Source organism: Lonchura striata, chromosome Z (assembly GCF_050655825.1).
Source record: "Lonchura striata isolate lonStrDom1 chromosome Z, ASM5065582v1, whole genome shotgun sequence".
Classification (NCBI taxonomy): domain Eukaryota; kingdom Metazoa; phylum Chordata; class Aves; order Passeriformes; family Estrildidae; genus Lonchura; species Lonchura striata.
The window spans coordinates 57,084,632-57,095,187 of record NC_140740.1 but is presented as its reverse complement, the minus strand read 5'-3'; the positions used below and the strand labels follow the sequence as shown (position 1 = coordinate 57,095,187).

Here is a 10,556-nt window from a genome sequence, read left to right as displayed (position 1 = left end):
TCTTTGCTGAAGCTCTCTTTGTCGAGCTCCCAGGCAGCGGCCGGAGCAGCCTCCCTCGCTGAAGGGGGACAAGAGCCTGTTCGCCCAGCCGCTCCGCTCTGCTCCCGCCACACACCGCCCTGCAAGGGAGGGCGGGGCCGCCCGGCGGGAGAGGGCAGAACAGGTCAGCCCGGTGCCGCTCGCTGTGCCCGGGCCCTGCCGGGGCCGGGCCGAGCCGGGAAGGCGGAGCGGAGCCCGGGCGGGGACCGCCCCGCAGCGTTGGGGCGGAGCCGCCACACTCTTCATAAAGGGCGAGCCGGGGCGCCGCTCCGCGTCTGGAGCAGAGCGGCAGGGAGGTGTGCGGCGGGTGGAGCAGGGCTGGGAAGGGCAGGCAGGACGGAGCCGGCGGGGTGCGGTGATGGAGCTCCTACGGACTATCGCCCACCCGCCGGGCGGCGGCGGTGCCAAGGGCTGCGAGGCGGCGGCGGGCAGAGCGGCCGGCGGCGAGTCACGCAGGAAGAAGGCGGAGGAGCCGCCGCACCAGCACGGCCACCCCGCAGCCGAGGTCTCCCGGATTATTACCGACCCCACGACGGGGAAGCGTTACTGCCGCGGCAAGGTGCTCGGAAAGGTAATGGCCGCGGCGAGCCCCGCGCCCTCCCGAGGCGGGGCGGCCGGCGGGCGCTGCCCTGCGGGGCTGCGTTTCCCCGGAGAGCGCCGCGCCGCCGCCCGCGACCTGCCCAGCGCCGCCCGAGCCGGGCGCTGTGCGTCCGAGCGCCTTGCTGCCCCGGAATCGTGCCTTCGGCTCGGGCGAGCCCGCGGGAAAGCCTTGGATGCTGCATGCGGGGAGTGGGGAGCGCGAGCCTTCCAACAGACGGTGAACGCGGGACCTGTCCTTAGAAAATTGCCCTTTGCTAAGGAAGTTGCACTTCTTGACTAATACATTAGCTGGTGAATGACTAACTGCGGGACTGCATTTATACCTGCTCTAATTGCCTCTTTCTCTTATGTCTCTGTAGGGTGGATTTGCCAAGTGTTACGAGATGACAGACTTGACAACAAATAAAGTTTATGCTGCGAAAATCATTCCTCACAGCAGAGTAGCAAAACCTCATCAAAGGGAGAAGGTATGTATGCATGAATGATTTTTTTTTTCCTTGAACTCTTTGTGCGCTGGATTGCCTACCCCTTTCCCTGAAATGGTTTTGATAGAGATGTCTGTTCACGCTTGTGGAAGTAAGACTAACAACACCTTCCTTCTTTCCCACTGTTTTGTCTTTACAGATTGATAAAGAGATTGAGCTGCACAGAATGCTTAATCACAGACATGTTGTGCAGTTTTACCACTACTTTGAAGATAGAGAGAATATTTACATTCTTCTGGAATACTGCAGCAGAAGGGTGAGCATCAACTGGGAGAAATCTGGTACTTACTTACCTGGAATCTGCAACTAATTTAAATGTGTGTTGTGTAAAAGTTATTTTTTGTGGCTTTAGTTGTTTCTCTATGTACTGATTTACTTCTGCTTAAGGTGAATCTTGTGCATGAGTTGTCAGTGACATTTCTGCCTTTGTTTTTCCTCTGCAGTCAATGGCTCACATCTTAAAAGCGAGGAAGGTATTAACAGAACCAGAAGTACGATACTACCTCAGGCAAATTGTGTCAGGGCTAAAGTATCTTCATGAACAGGAAATCTTACACAGGGATCTTAAACTAGGTAAGTTCTCCAGATTGCCAACTTCAAAACATACTTCTCCAGCCCTGCTGGCATTGTACCGCTTTATCCTTGTATGGTGGTAGTATGTTTAGTAGAATCAGCTTAGTCTGTCTTTATGGTGGAAACTCATAGTGCTTAAGGGATGACATTAAGCATTCCTAATTAAAAAAAAAATCTTGCCTAGCTTCTGGCTCTGAACAAAGTATGACTCAGCACCTGTGGCAAATGCATTCCTATCTTGCCAGAGATGGACTAACTAGAATTTCTTTGTCTGACAGGTAACTTCTTTATCAATGAGAACATGGAACTGAAGCTTGGTGACTTTGGCTTGGCAGCTAGGCTGGAACCACTGGAACACAGAAGGAGGTAGGAGCATCAAAAATGTACAGTCTAGTAGTAAATTAAACTAAATTCATAGAAAATGAAAAGTCATGTTCCATAGCAAAAGCTAGTTACTGCCCTTCTACTTTCATGAAGACAAAATGAAAAAACATCTATGCTGTTAAAGTTCCTACAGCTCCTCTTTAGATGTCAGAAGGAAAACCTGCCCTATGAAAAATAGCTCCTTCCTCTTCCTATCTGAAATATTAACCAGTTCTGTGGTGCCTTTGATTTTTCAGAACAATATGTGGCACACCAAATTACCTCTCTCCAGAAGTCCTCAACAAACAAGGGCATGGCTGTGAATCTGATATATGGGCCTTAGGCTGTGTAATGTAAGTACTTTTCTACCTTTGAAATGTATTATATCTATCACTGGCTTAAGCTTTTGAGAGTTCAAAGAGGACACAGCCTTGTATACATGTGTAGCTCAATGCAGAAATTTTTCATGTTGGGAGATAGATGAATCCTGTTTTTGTAGCTGTAAACGCAAGTATGGTGGGTATCTAAACTAGTTTTATTTTGCCTTTAAACAGGTATACAATGCTGTTGGGAAGACCCCCATTTGAGACTACAAATCTTAAAGAAACATACAGATGTATAAGGGAAGCAAGATACAGTCTGCCTTCATCTCTCTTGGCACCTGCAAAACACTTAATAGCTAGCATGTTGTCAAAAAACCCTGAGGATCGGCCCAGTTTAGATGAAATAATTCGACATGAATTCTTCTTACAGGTTTGTACTGTCTGCTATTAGTGTTTTAAAAAACAAAATCCACACAAAAATGCGCTCTGTGGTCTAAAAATTGTGTTGCATTTCCACAGGGTTTTACACCTGAGAGACTTTCTGCAAGCTGTTGTCACACCGTCCCTGATTTCCATTTGTCAAGTCCTGCTAAAAATTTCTTCAAAAAAGCAGCTGCTGCTCTCTTTGGGGGAAAAAAGGATAAGGCCAGATATTTGGACACACATAGTAAGTTTGAAGCCTAGATACAGCCCACTTACCTCTTGCATCAATTTCATATTAGTGTGCCTATGTGAGACAGCAACAGAACACTTATATCTGTGTCTCAGAGCTTTCCTGGGTTGGTTTTGACTTTTCTTGATAAGTATAGATGGTAGTCTGCCCACCTATGGTAGCTTATGTACGTGAATGCTTCTTACAGCACCCATATCTATATTGGTCATCCGTTAGTTTGTAATGTCTGTTGAATTTTAGTCTCTTACAGTGATTTGTGTATAATAGAATAATTTCTGTGGGAGACTATGGCAGGCTTAGAAGAAGTTGCTAGAGAGACATAATGCTTTCTGTAATTTAATAGCACTTCCAAATTCAGAGTTAAATCTTTTTTTTTTCCTGTGTTGCAGACAGGCTAGCTAAAGAAGATGAAGAAATCTACAAGCTCAGACATGATTTGAAGAAGACGTCGATAACCCAGCAGGCCCCCAAACACAAGACAGATGAGGTATATGCAAGTGCAGTTCAAATCTAGTAACAGTTGGGTGGAGTAGCTATAATTAAATTATATTTGACTTGGATATCAGAACTGGAGCTTTATGCAGCATAATCAAGCTTAAATGATTAGCAGAGTTGCTTTAAGAGGGCTTAAATAAGCATGACAAAGGTATGGTAACCTTTGTAGGGAGACTATAAATTTTGGCTTTTGAGTAATTATAGTATCTGCCTAGACTCCATTGTTGCCTGTGCATTAACTTGTCTGCCAGGTCCTATTTCTCAATATTTCAAATACAGGGCTTCAGTTCATGATTAACTAGGGCTTCTTAAAAGAGTAAATTGCTGAAATCTGTCTTTTAATATTTGGTGTTCAGACCTGTACACAGCTGCTCCCTTGCTAGGGCAAGAGAGCAGAGAACTGATTAATAGCCTGTAAGATGCAAATTGAAGATCTAAAGAATGGAAGGACCTAAAGTGCTGCTCTAAGCTAAGTCTAGCATGAGTTCCTTTGTGATCTTTGTACATGAATACCAGTTTCCCTAGAATTTATCATTTGTTGAGAAATAGGAGAGCCATGTAAAACTTGGGTGTAAGCCTTGACTTATGTTATGTTGTTTGGTGTTTACATGTCTGACATGTCTTCTAGGAGATTCAGCCTCTTATCACAACAGTGGTGAAGCCTGGAGCTTTGCCAGAAACTAAGCAGATTGGAGACTCCATTCGGATGATAGTCAGAGGAACTTTGGGAAGCTGTAGCAGTAGCAGTGAATGTAAGTGCAGCAAAATGTGATATCTGAATCTGAATCCCACCTTTATTTTCCTCATATTTTATAAGCTTGAGGCAAACATCTGCTTTTATACTCTTATTTCCGATGTTGGGAAAGCCAGTAATTTTGAAAAAATTAAACTAGAAAGTCATTAAGGCTAACTTCTTAAAGTCTATATAACTCAAGTGTTTAGAATGAAAGCTTTCTCTCTGTGTGCTCTTGGTCAGTCTAATAATCCTTCCTTTTCAGGTTTGGAAGACAGTACTATGGGAAGTGTTGCCGATACAGTTGCAAGAGTCTTGAGGGGATGTCTGGAGAATATGCCAGAAGCAGACAGCAATCCCAAAGAACAGCTGACAGCATCCTTCCAGTGGGTTACAAAGTGGGTGGACTACTCCAACAAGTATGGCTTTGGGTACCAGCTGTCAGATCACACTGTTGGTGTCCTCTTCAACAATGGGGCACATATGAGCCTTCTGCCAGACAAAAAGTAAGAATCATTACAAAGGCAACAACTCACTAAGGTAGTTTAAACATTAAATATTTGCTTTTCATCACTAACCTTTTTTTTTTTTTTTCACTTTCAGGACAGTGCATTACTATGCTGAGCTAGGCCAGTGCTCTGTCTTCTCAGCCACAGAAGCCCCTGAACAGTTCATTAACCAAGTAACTGTGCTGAAGTATTTCTCTCACTATATGGAGGAGAACCTTATGGATGTAAGTTCAGCACCTTCAGGGTCTTGAGCTGTAAAAAGACACTAAATGTAAATGGAGTGCTTAACATAGTCTGTTCTCTTTCCTAGGGAGGAGACTTGCCCAGCCTAACAGACGTACGCAGGCCCAGGCTTTACCTCTTACAGTGGCTCAAATCTGATAAAGCATTAATGATGCTCTTCAATGATGGCACTTTTCAAGTAAGTGTGGTAGCATCACCAGAGAAAATGTCATAAAATACCTTATTGCAATAAAACTAGATAAACCTCAGAAACTGAGAGGAGAAAGGAGACAAACCACAGCTTACTTCTCTTTTACAGGTGAACTTCTACCATGATCACACAAAAGTCATAATTTGCAATCAGAGTGAGGAATATCTCCTTACCTACATAAATGAAGACAGGATATCCACAACGTTTCGTCTGACAACTCTTCTGGTTTCGGGATGTTCATTGGAACTAAAATACAGAATGGAATATGCTCTGAACATGCTGCTGCAGCGATGTAACTGAAGGAATTGACTCTGTTAAACCAAATGGACTCTTGTACACTGTGAATCTACAGTGGAGATGGTGGAGCAACTAGTATGTTGATGATGGATGTGTGGTGGTACGACAACTGGACTGTCCAAGTGTGCTGGGCACACATCTATTAGAAGCCTAAACCTAAACTTGTTGGAGTAAAATGTTGTGACAAGGAGTTCTTCGGATCATAGTTTTCCTTGCTTCATGTGTGTTAACGATATAACTTGACTTGAACTCGGAGCAGAGTGTGTCTGTTTGCTCTGTAAGAGAGCATCTCTGATGGAGTTAAACTGTGAATACACATCTGGAAAGGGAGGGAAGGGAGAGCTCCGTTGTTGGGGATAATTGTAACAAGCAGCTTCTGGTTGCTTAACTGTGAACTATGGCCATACTGTTTTTTTCCTTTTTCAAAAATACCCACACTTGTGGCTGGCAAAGTGCATTCCTTGTTAATTTTTTTTTTTAATTTATTACAGCCTAAAGTGAAGTATTTATTACTTTTTTTTTGGACCTTGGCATTTTGAATATAAATCTGTTGGCAATAAAGAATGGAAATCCTGAAGCATCATTCTCTACTCTTTCTCCAGTATAACTGAGCATGATTTACTTTGCATTACAAAAAATCCTGCAGATTTGCTTTCTATATGCTATTTTTAAAGAGTCTGCTACATGTCTGGATATGAAGGGTAGGCAGGTATGTCTGTGTCTATGCCCACTTGCAGTCACAAACAGCAATGCTGCTATTGTTAATTACAGCTGCAATCCTAAAAGAACTGCTTTTGGAGCTTACAGACTAATGATGTAGGCCTTGACACTTAGTTATTGTCCTAAGAGCTTAAAACAAAACTATGGATCTCTTCAAGATACTACATCCCAAAATTGATGTTTAACACTGACTGAAAAGGACTCTTTCTTCTGGGTAGTATGTTGGAGACTGAAGGATAAGGAGCTGTGTAAATTCTCCTCTGCTTGCTGGGAAAGCATTACTTTTATCAAGGTGCTGAGAATCCTGATACCTCAACAGCAGAATGAATTGACCATACCTATCACTTCCCAAAGCCTCTACTGAGCTTTATTTTGTGTTTCTACCCTTGGTTAATTGGTTATCCCAGTAAAGTAAAATCAAAAGGGTGAAAGCATTAAAGGGTGACTTAGTATATACTATAAATTGTAATTTGTCTTAGTAACACCTGTGGCTGTTTAAAGTTATCAGTTAGGTAGACTAAGCCCAAAGTTGACACTAAATTTTCTGAGACCAGCATAGGGGTGGCCTACTGCTTTCTGCAATCCTACTCCTTCTGAACATCCGCTTATGTGACTAATGGCATTCCAAAACTGAAGGCAGTGTCATTTGTCACTTAAAACTAAGTGCAAATAGGTGCAGTTATGGAGATATCATGGACTCCACGCAGGGGGAAATTGTTCGACTTATGGCCTGGGTTTATTTTTCTTAGATACTGCATAGCACCTGGACCTGTATAAGCATATAGCTGTCTTCAAGTAAATGTTCTGATGCAACAGCAAGCAGTTAATTGGTTACTTGACCTGTTCTTCCTGTAGCTGAATGAGGCCTTTTCTGAAAGACATCAATAGCCATCAGTGTATCAATCACAGCAGCTGAACTTAAGGAACAGGCAGAGTAATAAAATGCAGACTAAACAAAGTACAGATGTCAATCTGAAATAGTAAGCAGAGTACTTATCGCTGGCCTGCTTCATCTTGCAATAAGCATGTATAAATGTGATGGGGTTTGTTGTATTGAATACCATGCATTAAGTAATATTTATTTACTTCTCAAGTCTAGACAGGAAGACCCAATTGAGTTCTTCAGATGGATTCATTAATGTAACTCTAGGCAGTTCAGTGAAGTTAAATATATATTTGCTATAGTGAGCAGAATTCAGCTTCCCAGCTGTCTACTTCCTTCAAGGGATAATGGCTGATTTTATTCCTGAGAGGCCATGACTTACCTAATTCTGATGCACACATACAGCTACTGTTGTGTTCTTTCCCCTAATAAGTAAAATCTCCCTTTTTGTTTATGACACCAGTAAACAGTTTGCGTGCATTTAAAAAACAAAATTTACGAGAGCTGTAGTACTTCACGGGGAAAAACCTCATTTTGTTCAACTTTGTGTGCTAGAGAAAGTGCAAGCCTTTATTCAACTGCTATGATGTCTTAGTGTACAAAAGTCAAGTTTGTAATTCAGGCTCATTTAAGCAAATAAACCAGCTTTTAATATATAATATTTAATATTTGTATAAAGGCTTCAGGATGCTAGTTGTTTGTGGATGGTTGATACCTCACTAAAATAAGCTAAGTGAATGAGATATTTGTATACAGTGTTTATGCTCAGTGGTTGCTAAATCCTTATGTATATTTCTGATTAGTGCAGGTTCTGCTTTGTATCCTTACTTCCCTTTTTATTTTCATATTGGAAAACAAGAGAGATGTTTAGATCAGGTTAAGGAGAAATACACTTTTCAAGGTACCTTTGTTCTAGTCTCTGAGCCCAAAGAGGGAAAGCCATTTTAAAATTCTTGGTATAAGAACTTACATCAGGAACAAAGGTTTTGAAATTCTTTCTCAGGGTGTATCCTCTCTTAAATAAGATAGTGTAGAGCATTACTTGGCATTCTTTACTTAAAAACATAACTCCCTCTTGTAATTCTGCATATAGGAAGATAAATATTAGAAAGGCACTTGTCCATATCTTCTATATAACAAATGTCGTACCTTCTCTTGAAAAATGTGTTTTGCATTTTATGCTGGCCCAACAACTATTCTATTATATTGAAACCAAGAGAAAACAGCATAAAATCTAGTTTGGGAGTATATGTACTTGAAAGGAAATGTGAGGATTAAAAGATTAGGTGAAAGCACAAAGGTTTGTCAGGTATGAATTCTGGACACAATGAAATAACACTGACAAGGAAAAATATCTATTGTACTCTTATTAAAACATCTTTATGAAGTTTGAAAATAGATTTTTGCAAGTATACATACAAACTTTTATGACTGAGTGCACTAATCTGCTGATAGCAAACAAGTCAAGAAAATTATTCAAACAGGTCATGCTTCAGCATTAGCAAAATTTATTACCCACTGATGCCACTAGTAATTCAAGTATTCCAGGGCATTATGTAATCCTTTCCTGAAATTATTCCATTTCATTAAGTTCCTGTATATAATACATATGAGAAAAAAGAAAACAGTTTGGTTATATGCTGCTTTGCAATATTGAATAAAGTTCCAATATTCTGCAGGTTACTTAGGAAACTAGAAGAATATTCTGTTACTTTAAAGCTATCTCATTACTTCTGAAAATAGTAATATCAGAGAATGATCCTTCAGCTGCCCATCAATAACAGGTAATTTTGTGCCTGATTAAATGGATTCTAAATGTAAATTCAAATTTGTATAAATTTGACTAGATGCAGATCCAAGGAATCAACCAGAATAATACATGGCATGGACCATCACTTTTTAAAATTTGGTCTGGTTTTATAATTTTTGTGCCTTATGAACACCAAAACTGGCAGAATTGTCACAGTGTTAGACAGGGACATACAAATTAAGAGGTTAAATTCCATTTAAATATACATTTAAATATATATACCTGGAAACAAATATCATGGTGTTTGGAAATCAGGAGAATAGAAAGTAAAGGTTTAGCCTCTGGAATTTATCCATGTAAATTAGCTTAGGTATGGGAACACAATTTATTTGAAAGATTCTGGTTTAGTGGTTACACTTGAAACCATTGCATTTTCATTCTCTACTGTGAAATCATGGGTAAAAAAACCCCACATTTTCTGTTGTCCATAGCAAGTAGATATTATCTGAATAGGAGTAAGGCATTATCATGATTGATATTTTTTATGCCCTTTCCTGCGTACTATTGAAAGAAATGCCTTAATCCTCATGCTGAAAACATAAAAGTACATAAAATTGGCATGAGGCATTATTAGTACCAAACTGGCCCAGGTAAAGAGTTATTAAACATCTTTTCATCAGAGATAAAAAAGCAATAAGTCATTTTATGGTTATCTTCACTAAAGATTCTGAGTAAAGACCTGAACGAACTCACCTTTGGCAGTTTGTAGGCTGTCTTTTGTGGCAGGCCAGGAACAAAGACTAATCCACATTCTGCCCTCCTTACATATATTGAATGATCATGAAAATGACTGGCCATTTCATGCTGAGGGTTTCAAATGTTACATAAATGAAAAGGTGAATCAATCATTATCCACAAGTGAGTGGATGGGTAGATGGGTGCGTGGGTGTCTCTCCCTATACTGACAATCTTAGGCAGAGGTGGATTTTTTTTATTTGTCTCATTCCCTACCCTGAGGAAGAAATACCAGCTCATTTAAATTGCTTACCTGGATTTGAGATTTTTGAGACTGATAACCTTATCACACAACTAGGCCTTCCTAGACAAAGTGCTCCGAAGTGCTAAAGTAGCACAATTATCCTTTAGAGCCTGGTCATCTAAGACAGCATTCTTGTGGACCTTTCTTCTGAAGGATTGAATTCCCAGTATTTCACATCAAATGACCGTAACAGCAATGGTTAACACTATGAATAAAAGAAGCTCTGAAGTCACATTTTCAGGCTTACTGCCAACTCTGTAAGACCTCACCTGCTCCTGGTCATGCTCCATGGGTTTCACAGGCACAAGCATTAGAATAAAATTAATAGTAAATTGTGAAAACTCATGGAAATTCTAACATATGACATTTTATGCTCATAAAGTAGCCTCTGATTCATAGTTTATAAGACTTTTTTCTTTATTTATTGTAAACAATAAATTTTAATGTACTTTTATTGTTTTGGAATAACCTTCACTGGAGGAATGAAAGTAACAAGTATTGGGATTCTGAATCCAGTGGATTAAGACTATTGGTTCTGATGGGAGAAATGGAAGGCATAATGCATTATAAAGTAGACTGTGGCAGAGGAGGAAAGTCAATGAGAGCAGAAGAAAGGAAGTAAGGTTATTCCATCAAAGCAA

The 10,556-nt window shown here is 40.6% G+C and overlaps 1 protein-coding gene across 1 annotated transcript; it reads left to right on the top strand.

Annotated features, from left to right (window-relative positions):
- The first annotated feature begins 310 nt into the window (after positions 1–310).
- PLK2 (polo like kinase 2) lies at positions 311–6,100 on the top strand. The gene is made up of 14 exons (XM_021534336.4): positions 311–610; positions 999–1,106; positions 1,264–1,380; positions 1,568–1,697; positions 1,976–2,063; positions 2,318–2,413; positions 2,615–2,813; positions 2,903–3,050; positions 3,446–3,543; positions 4,180–4,303; positions 4,550–4,790; positions 4,888–5,017; positions 5,104–5,214; positions 5,335–6,100. The coding sequence occupies exons 1-14, from the start codon at positions 398–400 to the stop codon at positions 5,524–5,526; spliced, it is 1,995 nt and encodes a 664-aa protein (XP_021390011.1). The 5' UTR covers positions 311–397; the 3' UTR covers positions 5,527–6,100.
- The last annotated feature ends 4,456 nt before the right edge of the window (positions 6,101–10,556 follow it).